General features: G+C 41.6%; 3 protein-coding genes and 1 non-coding gene across 8 annotated transcripts; 3 read left to right on the top strand and 1 right to left on the bottom strand.

Annotated features, from left to right (window-relative positions):
- The first annotated feature begins 102 nt into the window (after positions 1 to 102).
- On the top strand, positions 103 to 4,097 carry dnaja3a (DnaJ heat shock protein family (Hsp40) member A3a). 3 transcript variants are annotated; one of them, XM_052048939.1, is made up of 12 exons: positions 103 to 342; positions 663 to 787; positions 865 to 948; positions 1,029 to 1,235; positions 1,436 to 1,588; positions 1,823 to 1,970; positions 2,056 to 2,120; positions 2,265 to 2,393; positions 2,484 to 2,599; positions 2,687 to 2,784; positions 3,532 to 3,655; positions 3,756 to 4,097. In XM_052048939.1, exons 1-11 carry the CDS (start codon positions 126 to 128, stop codon positions 3,639 to 3,641), a joined length of 1,452 nt encoding a protein of 483 aa, XP_051904899.1. In that variant the 5' UTR covers positions 103 to 125; the 3' UTR covers positions 3,642 to 3,655; positions 3,756 to 4,097. The 3 variants fall into 3 exon arrangements, with proteins under 3 accessions (XP_051904899.1, XP_051904900.1, XP_051904901.1); XM_052048940.1 differs by lacking the exon at positions 3,532 to 3,655; XM_052048941.1 differs by lacking the exon at positions 3,756 to 4,097 and having other exon boundaries at positions 3,515 to 3,655.
- Positions 4,098 to 5,170: 1,073 nt separating this feature from the next.
- Positions 5,171 to 10,712, bottom strand: hmox2b (heme oxygenase 2b). Its single transcript, XM_052048964.1, has 7 exons — positions 10,596 to 10,712; positions 10,010 to 10,122; positions 9,050 to 9,141; positions 8,279 to 8,396; positions 7,708 to 8,199; positions 6,824 to 6,947; positions 5,171 to 6,574 (listed from the first exon to the last, which is right to left on the bottom strand). The coding sequence occupies exons 3-7, from the start codon at positions 9,118 to 9,120 to the stop codon at positions 6,447 to 6,449; spliced, it is 933 nt and encodes a 310-aa protein (XP_051904924.1). The 5' UTR covers positions 9,121 to 9,141; positions 10,010 to 10,122; positions 10,596 to 10,712; the 3' UTR covers positions 5,171 to 6,446.
- Positions 10,713 to 11,984: 1,272 nt separating this feature from the next.
- On the top strand, positions 11,985 to 19,663 carry LOC127589686 (uncharacterized). Of its 3 annotated transcripts, none has more exons than XM_052048949.1 (10): positions 11,987 to 12,254; positions 12,592 to 12,635; positions 13,547 to 14,051; positions 14,426 to 14,479; positions 14,564 to 14,642; positions 16,006 to 16,150; positions 16,807 to 16,893; positions 17,212 to 17,399; positions 18,270 to 18,409; positions 18,613 to 19,662. In XM_052048949.1, exons 1-10 carry the CDS (start codon positions 12,151 to 12,153, stop codon positions 18,644 to 18,646), a joined length of 1,380 nt encoding a protein of 459 aa, XP_051904909.1. In that variant the 5' UTR covers positions 11,987 to 12,150; the 3' UTR covers positions 18,647 to 19,662. The 3 variants fall into 3 exon arrangements, with proteins under 3 accessions (XP_051904910.1, XP_051904909.1, XP_051904908.1); XM_052048948.1 differs by having other exon boundaries at positions 11,988 to 12,254; positions 16,804 to 16,893; XM_052048950.1 differs by lacking the exon at positions 16,807 to 16,893 and having other exon boundaries at positions 11,985 to 12,254; positions 18,613 to 19,663.
- On the top strand, positions 12,347 to 12,420 carry trnat-agu (transfer RNA threonine (anticodon AGU)). Its single transcript has one exon. It is a non-coding gene; the product is annotated as a tRNA-Thr (tRNA).
- Positions 19,664 to 20,377: the final 714 nt, after the last annotated feature.

Consider the following 20,377-nt stretch of genomic DNA (forward strand, 5'->3'; position numbering starts at 1 on the left):
ATTTTTAATTCACATTGTTTTATTGATGCCGGCATACAGTTTTCTCGAAGCAAATATGACGTAACAACAAAGTGACTTAGTACTTCCTGTCATGCGCAGTGCGCCACGAGGCGACCATTGTGGGAATGATGGCGTCTTCAGCTGCTCGTTCTTCCTCACGCTGGCTAACTGTCATCGTGTCCTCCGGGCAGCACCGGCACCTCCATGCGACGGCCGCCGTTGTCTCTGCTTCTCGTGGCTCACTCCGTGGCGAATGCACGTTTGGAACCGGGATGCTTTGGACTAGTGCGAGCTCGGCGTGTGGTGGGGCTGGGAAAGGATTGACATTGAAGGGACTACTCGGTAAGTGACGTTTGGTTTTAGCATATGGCTATGCTATGCTGGGAGAGGCTATGTTTAGTTTACTGTCATGTCTTTTTTTGAGCTTGGACTTAAATTCAATTAGAATTCCTTGATATTGTTGCACATGAGGCATTTTTGAAGCAAACATACAGGTCGTTGAACAGTGGCAGTGGACATCGTCAGAGCGAGGCATGTTAACTTTCAGCCCCCGACCCCCCGAGGCTATTAAATAATTGATGCTGCCAAGCAAAATTAAACTTAGCATTTCCCTTTAGTTTTAAGTTAACAAGCCTAATTCAGGTGTGCTGTCTTACCCTCAGGTTTCAAAGCCCCCCAGTGTGCATTTCACACAAGTACGTCGGCCACCAATAAGCAGGACTACTACCAGGTCCTTGGGGTATCCCGCACAGCAAACCAAAAGGAGATCAAAAAGGCCTATTATCAGGTCTGCTTTTGCCAGGAATATTTGCATCTCATATTTTGACTGTACCGTATTTTCACAGCCTGTTTGTTGTCCTGCAGATGGCCAAAAAGTACCACCCGGACACGAATAAAGATGACCCAAAAGCTAAGGAGAAATTTGCTCAGCTGGCAGAAGCTTATGAGGTTTGTAATTATTACACTTTTAAGTTTTATAATTATTATTATAACACGCAAGCGTCTATAAAATAACAATTATTTCTCAGGTACTTAGCGATGAAGGAAAGAGGAAGCAGTACGACACGTACGGATCTGCGGGCTTTGACAGCGGACAAGCAGGAGGCGGGCAGCAGTACTGGTCCGGGCAGACACAAAACGTGAACCCGGAGGAGCTTTTCCGCAAGATCTTTGGAGAATTCTCTGCAGGACGTGGATTCGGAGACTTTAATGCCATTTTTGAACAACCGCAAGAGGTTTGTTGTGTAGTAGCTGAAACATGATTACAGTGGGAGTGGGAGATAAAAGTGTTTTAATTTACAAGCACGGTCACAGAACAAATGAAAATTATACCTCGAGGCACCACAATATCTAAAATTTAGTTAGAGGATCCTTTTTTTTTTGGTAAATATTGACATAGCCTCTACCTACAACTTGTGTCATTTTCCCTGCACAGTACATCATGGAGTTGACGTTCACTCAGGCAGCCAAGGGAGTCAACAAGGAGATGTCCATTAACACGGAAGCTGCCTGCCAGCGCTGTGACGGTAAAGGCCACGAGCCAGGCACCAAAGTCCAGCACTGCCACAACTGTAACGGCTCCGGCATGGTAATACTATCTTCCTCTACCCACTTCCTGTCATCCCTAAAAGCATGTGAACTCCTTGTCCTCAAATAGTGACCAGTACAGTTCTCTTTTCAAATAAATGCCGTACCATAATAAATGCCAACATGCCCTACTCTTTACACACACAAAAAAAAATACAGATCTTTCAAGTGATACTCTTAACAGGTGAGTTGAACCGTCTACTACGTTTCTCCCCCCACCCCCACCCCGCTGCAGGAGACTGTGAACACGGGCCCGTTCGTGATGCGCTCCACGTGTCGACGCTGCGGTGGAAAGGGAACAGTGATTTCCAACCCGTGTCACACCTGCCGCGGGACGGGACAGACCAAGCAAAGGAAGACTGTCACGGTCCCCGTGCCTGCTGGTCCGTCGCAACCACAATTCTGAACACAACCACCAAAAAAAAAGTAACAAACGGCAACTAACTGTTGAACGTGTTGTCCTTTTAGGAGTGGAGGATGGCCAGACAGTTCGGATGCCTGTTGGAAGGAAAGAGATTTTCATCACGTTTAGGGTGAGTGGCCACAAGGGACGTTTCATTGCTGGGTTATTCAAAAATAAACGCCTCGCCTCAAGCAGCGGCTCGTTTTTTTTCCTCCTATGATAGTTGGATACAAAAAAATGAAAGGGCTTTAATGGAAATGGTTTGTGCTTTCAGGTCCAAAAGAGTCCAGTCTTCAGGCGGAATGGCGCTGACATCCACTCGGACCTTTACGTCTCTGTGGCACAAGCAATCCTGGGCGGCACGGCCAGGACACAAGGCCTCTATGAAACGCTTAATTTATCGGTAAATGCTTTTCAAAAATGCATCATGCAGGCAATAATGGTCAAGTATTGGACTCTGATATGAGGATTGTCGCTCTGGTCATTGGATCAGATCCCAGCTGGCACTCAGACAGACCAGAGGATCCACTTGGCAGGGAAAGGAATCGCCCGCGTCAGTGGCTACGGTTTTGGAGATCACTATGTCCATATCAAAATTAAAGTACCCAAGTAAGATGTGAAAGGGGGGTGTGCCAATCATCATTAGGTTTATTTATTTATGTATTTATTTATTTAAAATATTCTTCTCTCCGCCAGGACACTGACAGACCGGCAGAGAGCCCTACTCTTGAGCTACGCCGAGGATGAGGCAGATGTGGAAGGAACGGTTAATGGTGTGACAGCCACCACCACAGGTAGCCAACCCTCATATCTACTCAAATTGTATTTCCACCCTGAAATGAGTGGAAATGTATTTAATCGGTTCCACCATACCCCCTAAAATTAAAAATGTAGTTTCACTATAAAATACAGTCACTGAATAATTAATTAGAATGTAAATAACTGGTTTGTGCATCATCATGTTGTGCAATTCAATGGGGATTGTGTGCGTGTTGTGTGCTCTTACCACAAGTGAGCACTATAATGCATACAGGAATGCATTTTTTTAAAGGATAAAGAATATATGCCTGTTTGAGTATTGTTATATCCTCTGTCTTCATGTTTTGAAATGTTGTCGGAAGGTTTATAATCACCGAAATACTATTTCCAAAAGATTCCTTCGTCCATCTGTGGCATTTCTCAGCAGCCGTTAACATGAAGCTAGGAGACTTTTGCTAGGCAAATTCATATGGTAGAATGAGTAGTCCAGTCTTACGTGTAGTTTTAGAGTACTTTTGAGCTGGGAGTGGCAATAAAGAGCTTGAAGCCTCTTATTTTGAAAGGTTGTACATTATCTGCAAAAGTGCTTGTTGTGAATTTCACTGACACCACCAAAATTTGCAGAGCAACAGCTTATATCAGTAAAGTTAGCTCACTCCTAAATTGAGGTACTGGACTTTGTAGCAAATAATTTTCAAAGTGGAATTGGATCATTTCCGAGCGCAAAACGTGAAGATCGTTCATCTTTCCACAAGTCTGACGCAGGGTGAATCTGTGTCCAGGTGGGGGCAGCAGTGGTAAGCAATTTAAGGAGGGGCATGGCCAGAAGGAAAGCCAGTTGAAACAAGAGGGCTTTTTCTCCACACTCAAGAAATTATTTAGTTCTTCCTGACAGCCACAAACCAGGTAGGACGAGTACAGTTCATGTCTGGTTTGTGGCTATCGGGCCCGACGTCCTCTCAGCATTTCAAGTATATTCCTGTTTCTCCTCTTCTTACTCTTCCAGGTAAGAGGTCTTCCTGGAACTAAGAGGCTCAGAGCAAAGACGGCCCTGCGGTCGGTGTTCCGTACGCAATCAACAAGGCGAAGGAGATCCAATTCAGGCGGACTAAAACGCTTTGTCCATTTTAGCTCCAGAGACTATATAAAAGATGGCTATTTGTAGCGGTCTCCACATGCACAAATGTAAAAATTGTATGAAGACTCATAAATGAGAGAAAGATTTGTCATGATACACCCCTGCTGTTCATCATGCTTACAGATTGACCCACAAATGTTTTCTAGCCTAATGTCTGTTTGGCCTTCCGTGTAATCCTTAATTTACTTATGTGTAATAAACTTATAAATCTAGTTTTTTTTCTTGTCCTGTGTCAATATAACTATGCACAAGGCACAATTTAGAAATGCCTCATGCGGCGCAATAAGTTTCCGGTCATGGCAATATTAACTCAATTCGCTGTTCCAGCATTCTCCACGCTGAAAACACGAGGCAATAAAGTTACACAGAATTATTGTTGGAAAAATATTAACACATACTGCATTGTATCCATGCACTTCTAATGGAAATTTTGTTGGGATAAAAAGTTGCTTATTTTCAAGAGAAATGGATTAAAACTTATGAGAAAAATAATGCTTTGAATATCTCAAGAAAAACAAATTTCCAACACGGCTATATTCTACACCAGGGGTGTCCATTAGGTAGATCCTGATCTACCGGTAGATCTAAGACAGGTCCCAAGTAGATCCGAGGAGTGTTGAGAAAAAAAAACAAACAACCATTTGTGTGTCTTTGTACATGTTACTAATATATTTTTTGTGTTAATATACACTGCACACTAATCATCTTATCAGTCTCATTTTCACCAAAAATTAAAAAAATAAAATAAAGCAGGTAAATCTTAAATTTGTGTGTGTGTGTGTGTGTGTGCGTGCGCGCGCGCGCCGGTAAGGGTAGATCCCGTGAGGTTAGTTGATTGAAAAGTACCGGTAGATCTTCGATCCAAAAAGTTTGGGCACCCCTGTTCTACACTATCTTACTGAAGAAAAAATAAACTTAATTCAGCTCACTTTAATAAGGACAAACTCGTAAGAAAATGCATGAATGAACCAAAAGTAATTATACATTAGATAAGGGAAACAAAAAATACTTCCATGTCAGTCACATGTATTTATTTCGTTACAGACAGCAGAGTTTTCATGTTCTACAGTCCCCCTTTAGTGACGTTATTTGTCCAGATGATGAGATAGCAGACTTGTTAACTTAAAACTAACACGAGATAGCACAAGTACATGTGAATGTGTAAAAGCACTCCAATTGTACGACTGTGGTGTACTTTAGTCCCCGGTGTCTTTTTGTACTTGTGGTGTGCCCTCTTTTGACCTTCATATTGACCTAAGAGTTTCCAAAAACAAGAGTTTCATGGCCTCGTAGAAGAGCATTAAATTGGGCTTGAACAAGTATAACATTTAAATGTGTGTATGTATGTGTGTGTGTGTGGGGGGGGGGGGGGGGGGGGGACCACATCAGGGTTCAAATTAAAACCACAAAACTGCAATTACACCATGTGGACATAGCAGGAATAAACCAGCATACAGTATGAATCAAATTAACCTTAAATATAATAAACTGTTTTGTGACCTAACCTGAGGCAGTTCCAACAAATACTCAAATAGGCCTTCATATACTGTGAATGTGCTCTTTCTATACTCTATAAAACAGCAACTTTCTCTTTTGTCCACAACCTAGTCATGCTATAAGCTAAATATTATTACAGTATATTTATTATTAAAGCTCCTTTGGCATCTTAAAATGATCCGTCATTCAAGTCAAATTTTAAAAGGCAGTTTTGTTAATGCAAGAAGCCGTACATCATAATACCAATACACTTCCCACTAGCACTAATGTCTATCACACTTGTCAAAGCGTTGATGCTCAAATAGTTGCCTCCACTCTAATACAATCAATACATTGCATCCTTGGCACCATGCCTCATTATCGTCAAAGTCTGATAAACATTATTGGTTGCAATGTTGTGCAGAGATGGCATCTGTAAAGCTGACATCTCCAGATTCTTATATGCTATTGTGCCATATTCTACTCATATCATTCAATAAACATCTTCATGACCGGTGCTCTCTGTCGATGCATAAACGGCTATTATATGAACTACGGTAGTCACTATTGAAGGCTGGCGTAGGAATGATGAAATTAAATCAGATACGTTTTTTAGCAGCACGCAGTTTTGAGAATATGTGCGAGAAATTAACCACTCTATTTGTAACACACGTGATCTTTCCTGAGTCAAATTGAGTTTTTGTATGGCCAAAAACACCCTTCTTAAGAACGCACATGTGCATAGTATGTTTTACCAAGCAATTATCATTCAATATCATCTTTGTATCACTGTACAGCATAAACCTGGGTTGCCATTATCTGTCAAGTTAGGGGAAAATGTGAGAAAACCTGATGTGACAACATCACAGGTTGGACGGATGGTGGAAAGGAGGTAGGAAAAAAAAAGAAGCTTGATTGACGGGTCAGGGGTCACTATGGTCCTTAAGATCAACGTATTGGGATTCCAGTTCCAAGTACATTTTCTATCTAAGGCTGCACGAGGCAACTTTGAATACACTTGGCCTTAGACGCCTCTTTACTGGGTCCCCTTCCTTCAGTGTTTTTCTCCTCGGCTCCCAGTCCTCACATTAGATACCAGGCAACCAGGCCGGCTAATACGGCGAACCACGTGGCGATGAGGACCTGGCCAGTGGGGTGACGCAGGATGGCCATGGCCAGCTGGCACACGTATGCCATCCCACCCGATGCCGCTAAAAGGAGAGGAAAACAACATCAAAAAAGGCACTCAGTGGGCATGCAGATAAAATATAAAAATAATAATAATAATTTTCAAAAAAAGGATTTCTGACGCAACATGAAAATGTAAAGCTTGCATTAGTAAAGCAGAACAGATGTAAAAATGTACTCAACAAAAGTTAAAATATTTTGGCAAAAAATATGGTAACTTAAAAATTATTTACTCTAAAAAAAGGATGTGTTGACGATAAACAAAAGTGTACCCATTTTGGACGCATAATAGGGACATTTGCTGATGTCGCCTCCTGTGTCTCCATGAATTGGCATTCCATCTTCGGAAACCTCCTCTTGAAAGGTTTTGCCGATTTCCTCCAGCTCCTCGAAAACCTGACAGCAGAAAACATGTAAGATGATTTCCAGTCATAGGCTGGTACAAAGTAGATTTTGCCTGCATCCGTGTATGCCCGTGACCAGTTTGGTCATTTCTGTCTCAGCTTCTAATCGTTTAGGATTTTTCATTTTAAGTTTTTTATGTTTTGCCTTTTGTTAATTCAGTTAGGAGTTTTTTTTAATAAATGCTTTGTTCCAATTTTAGTTTTTATTAGTTTTAGTATTTGTTGTGTAAGACTAAAAAATAAGTCAAAGAAGTTTTGGGTAATAAAGTAAACTATAATTCTCAAACAACCATTTGACCTTGCCTTCTTGTGTATGGATGTTTTGATTAACTAAAATAACGAATAACAACAAATATGTGTTGGTTAAAGTGCTAGAAACACTGTGACAGATGCTATTGGTTGGGTTGTCGATGGTGTTTTGCGTTGTTTGGGAGCATAAATCTAACAGACTTTTAGGTCGAGGTACTGTATGTGGTTGCTTTAAGTAATTAATTCTCTTTGTTTAGTTTGACTGTGACAGTAAACAATTTGAATCCCTTTTTGAAGAACCGTTTACTATTTAGTACTGCCGATTGTGAAAGACGCCATCTACCTCCAAATTTTTGCTCACAAGTCAAAGCGGAAAATTGGACAAGCAGCTTGCATCTTGAGAAACATTGGTCACTCGTATCTGAAGGCAGCGCTGTTATGTGACAAGTCTACTTTAGTCTTGTAAAAAAGTATCTGTACTTGGTTACATGACAAGACTTTACCTCCATGTTGAATTGAAATGCCTTGACAGCCTCGTCCACCAGGCTGCTCTTGGTCTCCGCATCCAGTTCCAACTCGTTCATACGACTGCGGTAAAGCTGTTTGAAGGCCTTGGCACTATTGATGGCGTCAAACTGGTAGAACTCCACGCCCTCTCCCGTGGGGGGGAGCTTCAAGGCCCTCTGCGCCACCTTCTTCAGCACCTGGCCCCCGGACAGGTCGCCCATGTAGCGGGTGTAGGCGTGCGCCACTAGGAGCGCCGGGTCTTCCCGGCCCACTTGGTGGATGCGGTCCACGTAGCGCTGGGTGGCCGGGGAGCAGCTGATTTCGCTCTTCCATTCCGGGCCGTAAAAGTATTCAAGGTCACGGCCCAGGGCCTCGTGGCGGTGCAGCTCGGATGGGAAATAAAGCGGGGCGAAATGGGGGTGGTCCTTGTTTATTTCGATTTCCTCCTCCATGGCGGTGTAAGTGTAGTAGAGGGCTACGGCGCCCAGCTGTTGGGGGGAAATATATCAATCATGTTTTCATTTCCGTCAAAGCCATTTGTGTGGCTTTCATCTCCACGTTACTCACCTTGAAGAGCTCTTTGCGGATTCGGCCCCTGAGGAAGTCCTTCACAAATTGCGTGTTCTCTGCCTTTTCATGAACATCTTTGGTACCAGCGGCCAGCATCTCCGATAAATCATCGGGCCTGTGGTGAGGAAAGGAATAATGCCAAACCTTTTCCACTGAGAGGCGCACAGAGAAAAACTGAAGGAAGGAGTGGCCGGTTCACCATACGTTTATTCGACATGGCTAGAATTAATGCATCAGTTTTATATGGCACTTTGTAACATTCAACTTCGGAAAAAAAGTGATTACTGTATTTTCTTGTTTAACATATGAACATATGAACAGATGTTTGGATGCAAAACAAAATTTGAATTTAAAAACAAGGGTGTAAAAAATGGTAATATATTAAAAAAAACAAAAAAATACTGGAGTGTGATATCTTTTGTGGTTCAACATTTCACATTCACTTCATTAAATAAAAAAATGTGAAATATGTTTACATTAATATTTGACATGATTTTCTCTTAAATTTCTTGTACATTTTAATTTTTAATTGTGAAAACAAAATTTTATTTTTTTCTGTGGAAAAAAAAAATATTAGATTAGATTATGTGAGGCCAACAACTTAAAAAAAAAAAAAAAGACTTGTGTTTGGCATTTGGATCCAGGCTAAAATTTGGGACTGGGAAATGTGCTTTGCTGCACACTTGGCAAACAACTCTACGTCAACATTGCAATTGTATATCTTGTGTTTTGTCTTAAGAAATGCTGCAAACACAAGGGAAGGTTAACCTCAGGGTATCTCCTTTGTCCTCGTGCACGGGCCCTCCTCCATTGGACACGCTCTCTGTCATTGTGGCCATCTTTTCTGACGGTTGCCGCCCCTAGAAATCGGTCATGACATCAAAAATGTTACCTTCTAGTGTAACACCACAAAAAGTGGTATAATTTAGAGTTCATTTAGTGGAAAATAATGTAACTCAAAAATCAAGGTTACCAGTGATAGGAAAGAGGGGAATTGTGATAATCCTTGAACTGTAAATATAAATTACTGGAACATAGGAATGAGCCTAATGGCTCAATACAATATAAGCAACACAATTCGGTGCATGTAAATTACATTGAAAGTGACATTTATGTGTGTATTATGGAAAATCCAGTTATTAATTGCATTTGTAGAAATAGTTAGGTCTCCTGAGTGCCTGGCGATCCATCAAGTGGGTGGTCGCAGTTGGGCGCTGCTTTTTGGTGGTGCGTCACATACACACAGTGGAGCATATGATGTGCTGCCTCCATCGCCTGTACTGTATTGTTGTGCCCGTCATTGTATAGTGTACAAAGCTTCAAGGCACGTGACCGATTGGGATGAGAAATCACTTTGCCATTGTGCTGTCCGAAGTTCTCACACATTGAGAAAAAACAAAAACGAGGAAATAACAGAGTGGACGGAAGTGAAAGGTGTGATGTGAGATTGTTGGACAATATCTGACGTGGCACATGCCGAGTTTGTATTTTGTCTATGGACATTCAAGCTCCGATTTAAAAAAATAATAGATCAGACATTACTTACCAGTTACTCACTACTTGAGTCGTTTTTGACTGAGCAATTCATCTCGTTAAGTAATTTTCGCAGGATTACTTTTTACCTTTGCTTGAATCATATTATTCTAAAGTAACCATATTTACTTGACCTAATTTTTGGCTCGACTACCCATCTCTGATTACACGCAGAAAGAGGAAGTGCAAATTTACCAAAGCGCCAGAGGATGCTCGGATCAGGATAAAGGGGGGCTTTTGTGGCCCTGCTGTGTTGTTGTTGTCCCTGAGATTATGGTGATGAGGATGATGCCCAAAGATTCCAGACTCTGTAAGGGTGACAACAACAGCAGGTTGAAAGCTGATACAAACAGGCCTGGTGTACCAGTTAATTAGGACAGAAGGTCTGCTGACACACCACGGTGGCTTCAACCACACGACTACTGGCAGACAAAAAGCAGCAAAACAAAAGGCCTTGTGTCGTTTCACGTAGATTCTCGGCGCCATAGCTGCAATTTAGTCACATATTATCGATAAGAGACATTTTCTACTTTCATCTAAATACGACTGCGGTATTGCGCCTTTGCTTAGGACGTTGCATATAAAACGTCATTATGACAACAATAGCTAACTTTGCTTGCTAACAAGACACAAGCTAATACCTAGCAAGCTCTCGTATAAGTTCCGCAAAGAGGTGGACGACAGATTTATGACAAAAACACATATTTTCAGGCTTTTTATTTACTTCAACAGTTCAGATTTAAAACAGCACAATGGTGGGTTTCTATATCGCCGTACAAACCTTCACTCCAGCCACTACGCGTCGCTCGGGTGAACGACAGACCTCAAGCTAAACGTCAACTGCGCAAGTCAAAACCACCACCTCCCTGACGCTCGTTGGTCACGTGACATAGCCACATGGTTTAAAAAAATAAATCAGAAAGTGCTGAGTGCGCAAGTTTCCAAACCTTTTTATTGAAATAAATACAAGCGACTGGCAAAAGGCTGAAAGAAAGAAATACACTAAAAAGGTGATCTATTTCAACGAGTGGCATTAAATGACTAAGCAAAAGCAACTACGTTACGCATTGTACTTGCCCATTTTCCCTTTTATGTAAACTACTTTGTGGTTTTATTTCAGAACGTGTTAACCTTTGTTTATTCAGGTGAGGCAATTGAAATCAGATTATTGCAATGCCAACCTGGCAGCAAATATAGAAACACAAAGCGAAATAAAAGTACATTAAAATGCATGCATAACAAACTAGGTCACAGTTACATATTTATGTAATACATAACATAAAAGAAAATGGTAAATGAAAAGTGTACTGCAGGCTAAAAACAGGTGCAGCGATCATAGACAGTATCCCTCACTAACTTGTTAAACAATACTGGGATGAATGAGGTGAATTTTATTATTTGTTGAATGAGGTTCCAGTCCTCTAGAGTAGAAATAGAAATAAGAATACTTTTACGATGCATGTTTATTCTATTTTCAACCAGTGATCTATACATGTAAAGAAATTGAGGATAAAATGGCTACTGCATAGAGCACACACTAGAGATATTGCATTTATGATGTCTTCTTTAATGTTTTCAATTTATTGTGTTCAGACAACTGAGAATGACAATTTTGCCTGACCTTTTAGCCCTTGCCAGAAAAAAAACAATTTCTCTGGACCCGAGAAATCTAAAACACATGCTTACGAACTGTATATACATACTTGGATACGTACAAGATGATCAAATAAAACACTTGTATGCATATGGTAGAGGACACGTGACAGACGAAGAAGCGAGATAATATTGTGGAGATGTGAATATTAATACCCATCATTAGTATGGCAGATGGTTGCTTTGATTGTTGGCACGGAAGGGGTAAGATGATGAATGAGATGAGGCATTCTTTCCAACGAGGCCAGCAACCTGCTGTATTTCCAGTTACTTGGTTTTGGGAGCATTATCTATTCAATGCAAGGAGAACTATAACAGTTAAGGAACATGATCGATTCGAGTTAACAACTGCACGTTGGGGCGAGTGGTGGCATTTCTCGCGAGAGTTGGCACACCAAGAGGAAACAAAGTCAAAATGTTGTCTTCTGTCGTTTTTAATGTGAATAAAAATCAGATTTATTCAAACGGGGCACAAGAGTTTTAAGAATTGTCGTTATTCACACAGTCCAATCCGATCTTAACCTTTTGTGACTTTGCTTCCGCATACGTCATACGAGTTCGCCGGCTGGCGCTCACTTGTTTTTTTTTGAAGAAAATACAACTGACGACGACATGCTCTGACACTTTCAGTCGACTAATTCTACGTTTAATGTTCCTTTAAAGTGAAGAATAGTCCAAGAAGTATGTCGCTGCTTTCCTCCGTCGAGACAGCAATCAAGTCGTGCAAAGACGAACAGGCGAGGGTGAACGGCCGCATTCAATTATACAAAGAACTACTACAAAGTTTGTAAGTATACTACATCCCGTTTAACCTTTTCGGTTAAATTTTGTTGACTCAATGACGATTGAATCGTAATAATACTGCCTCACATGGCACCTGGCGCTGTGGCTTAGTTGGTTAAAGCGCCTGTCTAGTAAACAGGAGATCCTGGGTTCGAATCCCAGCAGTGCCTTTTCTTTGATCTTTCATTGTATCACTGTGACAATGAAAATTTAATGTTTGAGAAAAAGCATTGAAAGTACAGTAGTATAGTGAAATTAAATTTGTGTCAGTGTTATTTGATTCTATTGAATGTATTTGCTAAGATTGCTTGGTTCCATATGATCCTGTCTTTTCCCAACAGGACAGCTCCCGAAGAGCCAGAACCAACAACGGATGGTCTGATAGGTAACTAAATAAATAAAATATATTTCTGTACAAAGCAATTGAAAACTGTTGCGTTAAATATCTGTGAGTCAGTTAGCTGGAATATTAGATGCCACGAAAGGAAATAATATTTGCATAAACACATAACATGAATAAATACATTTTTAATTATTAATAGTTCCATTCTTGATGGTCAGTGACTTACTTGTGATTCTACAACAGGCATGGCCAATTAATTTGCAACGGCTCTTGTCCAGTGGTGGGCGCGGTCGTGAACATCCATTATTCAGCAGCAGACCCGGAAGTCCATCATTATTTCAGACCAGCCCAGTCCATTGAGATAAGAAAACAACATTTATTTATTTAATGTATTTGTCCCACAATGGAGAAATTCCCAATTTACAGCAGCAAAATTATGAAAGGGAGAAAGTAGAAGACAAAAAATATATAAATATAAAATTTTAATATAACCATATTCAAAATGGGTGAGTGGGGGTGAGTCCAGGTTTTCAGCACCCTCTATTCAATCGCCTGATAGGAGTCGGCAGGAACGGCCAGAGGATATAAGTACAAATATGAATACTAGGTTAAATACAATGATGCTGTTGTAATGCCAAATCCAACATGTTAATCAATGGAATCGGTTGGTTGGTCGGTCGATAGGTTTTACTTTATACAGTATTGATTTCAGTCATATAGTGGCACCATCTGCCATTTGATTTCTTGTGGGTAAAATAAAATGTCTTTTATTTGAGTTAAGGTTCTCATTTATTTTAGTGAACAAAGCTGGGGACAATACATCGCAATTAGTTGGCCGACAGAGGCCACTATTTGAGGAACTATTGAGCTAATTAGATTGTGCAAGTGTACCTACTGAATATGTATAGGTTCTCTGTATACAGTACATCGTGAAAGAATGTGTGTCTTTTCAGATACTGCACCTTCATCCTCAGTGGAGACACAAGAAATGAAACTGCTTGAAGAAGCATTAGAAAAAGCCCTTCATGTGCGCGCTGGCACGAAACTTTCCAGGAAAGACCCCAAGGGAAACGAACCCACTAATTTTCAAAAGGAACTCGCCACCTTACCCAAAGCGATGACTATAAAAGCCTCTTATGCCTTCAAAGGAAATCAAACCGCCAGCAAAGTAACCCTCAAGTCTGCCAACAGTGACAAAAAAGCGCCCAAAAAGCCTGTGACGTCATCGAGATCCTCAACCGCCTGCGGACCCGGAAAGCATAAAAGCGCCGTTTACAAAAATGTGCTTAAGACCCATTCGAAGACGATGCATCAGGCTGTAAAAAGTGTCCATCAGACTCCCCCAGTTAGCATCACCGATGAAAGCATCACGCCGAGTGGTGAGCTCAAAGTATCAGCTGCGACAGCGTCACATGTCAAAGGAGGCACGGGAGATCACAGTCTGCCTCAACCAAGAAGGTACAGTCGACCAGCACTGCCGTGAAAAAGTATTTTCCCCCTTCCTGAGTTCTGTGTTCTTTGCAGATTTACAACGCACAAACATTTCAGCTCATCAAACCAATTTTAATATCGCTCAGATACAACCCAAGGAAATACAAAATGCACTTTCTAAATGCCAATTTAATTTCTTTGGACACTATTTCACAGCACTGTAAATGTAATGCGTTTTACGTGATGTGAAAATCTGCCATTAAGAGAGAACATGCCCATGACAGCAAAATGGAGACTATGGAGTTTTAATCCAATAGCGTCCAGAGATAAAGCACAGCAAAATTATAAGGTAGCGTTCCCATGTGCGTTTATTTTTCTCAAATTTGTTTCTCTCCTGCCAGTGCGGAAAACGATCAGAAGGAACGGTGGATCTGTCTGAGGCTCAAACAAAACAGGTGGGCAAAATCTCTCTTTATGTGTTTCGACTCTGGAACAGCTCGTTTTTCGCTTTCTTATTTCACCGTTTCCTTCCTCGACAGAATGTGGGACAAAGTGCTGGCCGCTCAAAGGAAACCTGCGCCCGGGAGGAGTCGCTTCATGGAGAGAATGAGAGCAATGGTATATCCTTCCTCTTTTCTCATGACGTCTGTCAAATAGCTCTTGGAAAAGTTCCGCGCACATTTTCCCCCCTGCTGTGTGTGTCACAGTCTTACTCAGAGGACACTTCTTCTGAGTAAAAGTTCTAGGTTCTATTTTTGTCCATTTGCAAAGGTTTATTTTTTTATTTGTATTATTTTTTACAAGACCCTTTCATTGTTGAGAGAAATCCTGACAATGACTATGTCAATATATAATGGCTCCAATTAATGATTACTATTCAATTAATCGATTAATATGTTGTTTTTGTGTTAATCAATGATTTGGATTATAAAATATTTCCATCCCTTGGAAAAAATGGACATTATTTAAAATGTATAGTGCACCAAATACAGAAACATTAATTGGTTATGATTCATGCATTTATTAACGTGTCAGAAAATAAGCAGTAATGTTTCTGGAATTACAAGCAGATTCTCTGTAAATGTCTTATCATTCCGCTTTCATGGAGGACGACGGAAATCGGAGAATATGTAGTGTTGAGGTGCTGAAATCCATGAGAAAAAAAAGTTGGGGAAAAAAAAGCTAATGTGAGTTTAATTCGAAAAATCACCATATTCCATTTAATTTAAAAGCAAAAATAAAAACACATTAACAAGCCTTTTCTATCTAAATTTCAGTTTGCTATGCAGGACCCGACTAGTGGTTCGCACGTCCGCCTCACAGACGAGATGTGTGTGAACTTTGCATGTTCACCCCCTTGTTCGCGTAGGTTTTCTCCGGGGACTTCCTCCCACATTCCAAATACATGCATGTCAGGTTCATTGAAGACTTTAGGCTACCGGTATGTTTGGAATCACAGCCTGTATAGTGGATTCACCATTTTATATTGCCACTCGAATATGTAGTGACATTTCCTGTAAAGTTGCCCTCAGTATACAGTATCACACGTGCAATGTATCTTCAAAAGTAGTGAACAACCAAGTATTCCATAAGTATGAAGTATTGTGCACATTCCTAAAAAAAAAGCCACACAGATGGACAGAAAGTCCTTAATATATGTTTTGGGGTTGTTGGCGGGGGGTGGGGGGGTCAGCTCACATTGAGATCCGGTACGTTGTCATTTTGCAATAGCAATTATGTAAGTAAATTAGTGTCACGCCTAAGTAGTACTCCAAAAGGATTTTAATCATTTGGCTGATGGGTTAATTAAAAATCCCGCTCCCATTTGGTGATTAGAGAGTAGGGCCTGTGTTGGGAATCATAATCTCATTCCATACTCAGGCCCGCAGGGTGGAATGGATTGAAACACTACACTGCATTTGCTTGAGAATTATGAATACTTAGCATGTTGTGTGTGCTTTTCTCAATGCGACGTTTATAGTTTCCCAAGGACTGGCCACCTGGAAGCCCGGAGCAGATCGGACATCTGGTTAGCAGACTGACTCACCGGGTTGATGACCTCGCCCAGCGTTGCCAGACAATGGACCTTCTGGACCAACAGACCCCAGAGCAAGGCGCGGAACCGGGTAAAATCCTCAGAGCAACGAATTTCGAGTGAATCGGGGAAAACAAATCAAGCTGTTAGGTGGTGCGGGTTGACATCCAAATTATTTTACACGAATTTTACCTTTTGAAAAAAAAAAAAGTTGTTTGTTTGTTTGTTTCTGTCACGTAGCAAGGTGGTGGTAGACGCCAAAAAGCAGGCAGGAGGGAGGAGCAGGGTGAACTTGACAAATTATATTTAATAAAACAGAGAAAACTGAATCCAAAACAAACAAAGTGCTAACAACCAAAACTAATCCAAAGTAGCAAAACAAAACCATGACTGTGGCAAAAAACTAACAGGAACAGAACCATGACAGAGACAAACATGACAGTTACAAGCAAACAATGAGTGGTCGGGCTGGGAGTCCTTTTAAAGCACAAATTACCTGATGACCAACAGGTGTGCAGCTGCAGGGGGAGCCCTACAGTGCCACCTGTTGGTCCCAAACTGAATCATGACAGTTGTGTGTCTGAGAAATGTACACTGCCTTGCATCTCATCTCCATTTTTGTATGACTGCAAGCCAAGATGGTTCCAAAGCACATTTCTATTGAAAAACTCACATTTCCTTTGCCCTAATGATCCATTTGAAATTATTATGATTATTATTATTAATTTTTTTTTTACTCCACAGCAGGGATCAAAGAAAATGTGTGTCTAACGCCTGAGAGACTGCAAATAACAGCAATGGAGCTGCGGAATGTTGCAGAGCAAGCAAAGCATGGTAGAAGTGTTTTTTAATTTAATTTAATTTCTTTTTGCTAATACCCAACAACGTGGTCACATTTTTTATTGTGCAATAGATACCCTAATCCTAATCAGATTTTTTTTTTTCAATTTCATACTTGATGGGGTGGTCAGGTACTCGGGAGACGCAGTTTTGTAAACAAGTAATTTAAAGTAAAATTTCCATGATCTGTCCCCTTGGAAAGCCATTTGCGCTGCCGTGGTTCGTCAAGCTATTTCAAGTGGAAGCAGCAAACGTTTTCGGGTGACGGTTGCTCACGCTCTAAAAATAGCTGCGTTTTTTTTTTTTCATCAGAGTGGGAAGCCTGGGATCGATGGAGGCCGGAGGGAGTTTGCCTTTACGCCGCCGGGCCAGCGGAAGGTGAGGCGATCGAGCGCCGTCTGCCCGTGACTATCACTTACGGCTCAGAGTCTGAGCTGCGGCAGCTGGAAGCAACCAGGATGAGAGTGGCTCTGCTGCAGCAGGAGATGTACCTCCAGCAGGTGAGTGTAGCACACTGCCCTCAATTATAAGGACATTCATATTTGCTTGAAAATGAAATTGCGTTGGAAATTGCACGTGAGTGATAAAGAGCCGATGCCGGCTGACTTGTTGGAGAGCTGATTTCAACGGAAGAGAAGTTGACAAAGAGAAAAAATGATGAAGTTGGGTTTGTAAAAGAGTTTCCATAAATTTGGGATATTTGTGGAAAATGTGGAAGAAAAAAATCTGTGACTTTGGGTATTGCGATCCGTGGTTTCCGAGACATGCTGAATAAACTGACCATTTGGGGGTTAGTTTGAATCGTGTTCCGTATGTAATTGGAAACTGAATTGTGAAAATGGGGGGGATTTGAAAACCGTTTGAAGTTGGAATGGTTTGATGGAATGAGCATATTATTATGGAAACTATCTCTTGATTTGAGATTTTAATTTGAAAATGTAGGAATTTTGCAAATGAAAATCTGCATTTGGAAGTAGTATCGGGATGTTTTTATAATTCTCCATGCATGCCCAGTTACCAAAATGTCCTGATTTGGCTATACAGTTTGATGAAAAGTATAAAGTGAGGAACATTTTGATGAATGTCTTATTTGTAAAGGGTGTGTGCGCGTGTGTGCGTGTGTTTGTCTATGTGTATAAAATGTGCGAAACGTGGGAATATTGGGGAATGTGAAAAATGCAAACCTGAACTTCCTGAAATTTGTGAATATTAGGAAGTTGAATGGGTTCAGTTGTTTGCAAAACGCAGCATAATAATGAAAATATAGAAATTGGGCGGAAAATAGTATTTTAAAAGCTATTGCGCTTTCACGCAATAATCCGTTTTTATAAACGTTGCAATGAGCTGATGTTGCCTCGTGCATCCGACAGGCTCTGCTTGACGCTCTATCCCCTCAACTGGCCTCCATCGTCCCTTCATGTACGAACTACGGTGTGCTGAGAGACTTGTACTCCCTCCTGGGTGAAGGAGGTCAGCGTTTCCCTGTTATCGTCCTGGACCCCGAGCCTGAGTAAAGATTGCCCCTCTTTTCAAATCATCAAGTGATTTAGTATTACGTTTTCCTATGGAATTAGTCGTGAACTTTCATTTCTTGTATCGTGTGGGATGCAAAGAAGACAATTAAAAAAAATAAATAAATACAAAAACCTCAACACTTTTTAATGTCATGATTTGTAATGTCCGTCCTTTCATTTCCTATATTGCCAATGCCAGGGCACTTACGGAGATAGAGAACCATTTGCAATAAGTGGAAACTGAACCGACGCAATAAAGTCAGGTAAGTGAACCGCTACTTTTTCCATGAGGCGTTCGGTTACATACAGTATATGCGCATAAAATTGCATGAGTTGTGTTCATTTTCCTGGCGGCCATTGTAGTTTTAAACTGGGAAAATAACCGTCTTCTGGTCATGAATATTCAGACAGCGAATATCAAAGATTTTTTTTTTTTTAATGTTCGGCTGAAACTTTTCCAGCCATTGCAACAGACCATGTATTGTACTTCAGGGAATTGAGAGATGACACTAAAATACCTCATTTGCACGTGCAGAATCCCGAACCTGAAAGTAATTCACCATCTGTGATCCAGAGAAACTCAGCAATTGTGAGGGGAGTACATCGGAAGCCTTCGGGTAGGCTTTAAGGGCTCGTACCCGCAGATGACGTATGGTTTGCCTCGGCCTTGCCAGACGGGGCGCCAGGTGGCTCTGAGTTGACGCGGCAGGACGTGGGTGTTCGAGGCCTGCTGAACACACCAAGGCTGAGATGATACACACGGGGAACGGCTTGGCCGTATGCTATGATCTGGAAATGCCAACATTTCCCCTCTGAGGGGGAGGGTGGGTTGCGAGAAAGAAGAATGAGCTGAAGTTCAAATGTTCTGCTAAGTGAGTTTTAATCAAAAGCACTCAAGAAGCAGTCTGACAGTGTGTTAAAAAGAAAAAGGCAGAGCTCACCTCCAGGATCAGAAGTGACAGACAGCAGCCATGCATATATATTCATTCATTCATCTTCCGAACCGCTTGATCCTCACTAGGGTTGCGGGGGGTGCTGGAGCCTATCCCAGCTGTCTCCGGGCAGTAGGCGGGGGACACCCTGAATCGGTTGCCAACCAATCGCAGGGCACACAGAGACGAACAACCATTCACGCTCACACTCACACCTAGGGACAATTTAGAGTGTTCAATCAGCCTGCCATGCATGTTTTTGGAATGTGGGAGGAAACCGGAGCACCCGGAGAAAACCCACGCAGACCCGGGGAGAACATGCAAACTCCACACAGGGAGGCCGGGGCTGGAATCGAACCCGGTACCTTTGCACTGTGAAGCCAACGTGCTAACCATTGGACTACCAGGCCGCCCGCATATATATATATATATATATATATATATATATATATATATATTTTTTTTTTTGAAATATCACAGTGCGCCGTTGGGCCCTCCATCAGACCGTATCCAACACACCGGTCCCGATGGGCGTGGCACCTATGCGACGCTGCCTTCCTCGGACCTGAATGCACTAATCATGCATTCCTACCATAGTGCACTCTGGCTCTCACCAGCGCAGCTCTCCCACTTCCACCAGTTCGATCCGTCTCATGCCAGCAAGCCATATTTCTCCCCTTTTCATACCTATACACTTATTTTCCAGAGAGGAGGAAGACATTTTGTTTCCCATCTCATCAAGGGCAAAAAATTAGCGATCAACAGTTCTATGGCCACTGGTTGCGGGGTAATGTTCCGAGGGTTTAAGCATAACTGTGGTAAAGGCCAATGAAAAAAAATCGCCATGCTCGTCCAACTAGGTCAACAGGGTGTGAATGTGAGCGCGAATGCTTTTCTACATGCATCCATACGACTGACTGGTGACCATTCCGTAGTGTATATTGAAGAAACCTCAAACAGGCGGGGTTGAGCAGATCGAGGGGAGGAATGAGAGAACCCTGGGCACAACAACAGCCGTATTAACAACGATGA

Source organism: Hippocampus zosterae, chromosome 17 (genome assembly GCF_025434085.1).
Source record: "Hippocampus zosterae strain Florida chromosome 17, ASM2543408v3, whole genome shotgun sequence".
Classification (NCBI taxonomy): Eukaryota; Metazoa; Chordata; class Actinopteri; order Syngnathiformes; family Syngnathidae; genus Hippocampus; species Hippocampus zosterae.

Bases quoted from the DNA above. Each gene is read 5' to 3' on its own strand.
- dnaja3a (XM_052048939.1), top strand. From the start codon at position 126: ATGATGGCGTCTTCAGCTGCTCGTTCTTCCTCACGCTGGCTAACTGTC. The intron at 788-864 runs GTCTGCTTTTGC...GTTGTCCTGCAG, and splicing joins TCAAAAAGGCCTATTATCAG to ATGGCCAAAAAGTACCACCC. The intron at 2,600-2,686 runs GTAAGATGTGAA...TCTCTCCGCCAG, and splicing joins ATCAAAATTAAAGTACCCAA to GACACTGACAGACCGGCAGA.
- hmox2b (XM_052048964.1), bottom strand. From the start codon at position 9,120: ATGGCCACAATGACAGAGAGCGTGTCCAATGGAGGAGGGCCCGTGCAC. The intron at 8,200-8,278 runs GTGAGTAACGTG...TCCCCCCAACAG, and splicing joins TCCGCAAAGAGCTCTTCAAG to CTGGGCGCCGTAGCCCTCTA. The intron at 6,948-7,707 runs GTAAAGTCTTGT...TTCTGCTGTCAG, and splicing joins CATTTCAATTCAACATGGAG to GTTTTCGAGGAGCTGGAGGA.
- LOC127589686 (XM_052048948.1), top strand. From the start codon at position 12,151: ATGTCGCTGCTTTCCTCCGTCGAGACAGCAATCAAGTCGTGCAAAGAC. The intron at 12,255-12,591 runs GTAAGTATACTA...TTTTCCCAACAG, and splicing joins AAAGAACTACTACAAAGTTT to GACAGCTCCCGAAGAGCCAG. The intron at 14,480-14,563 runs GTGGGCAAAATC...CTTCCTCGACAG, and splicing joins CTGAGGCTCAAACAAAACAG to AATGTGGGACAAAGTGCTGG.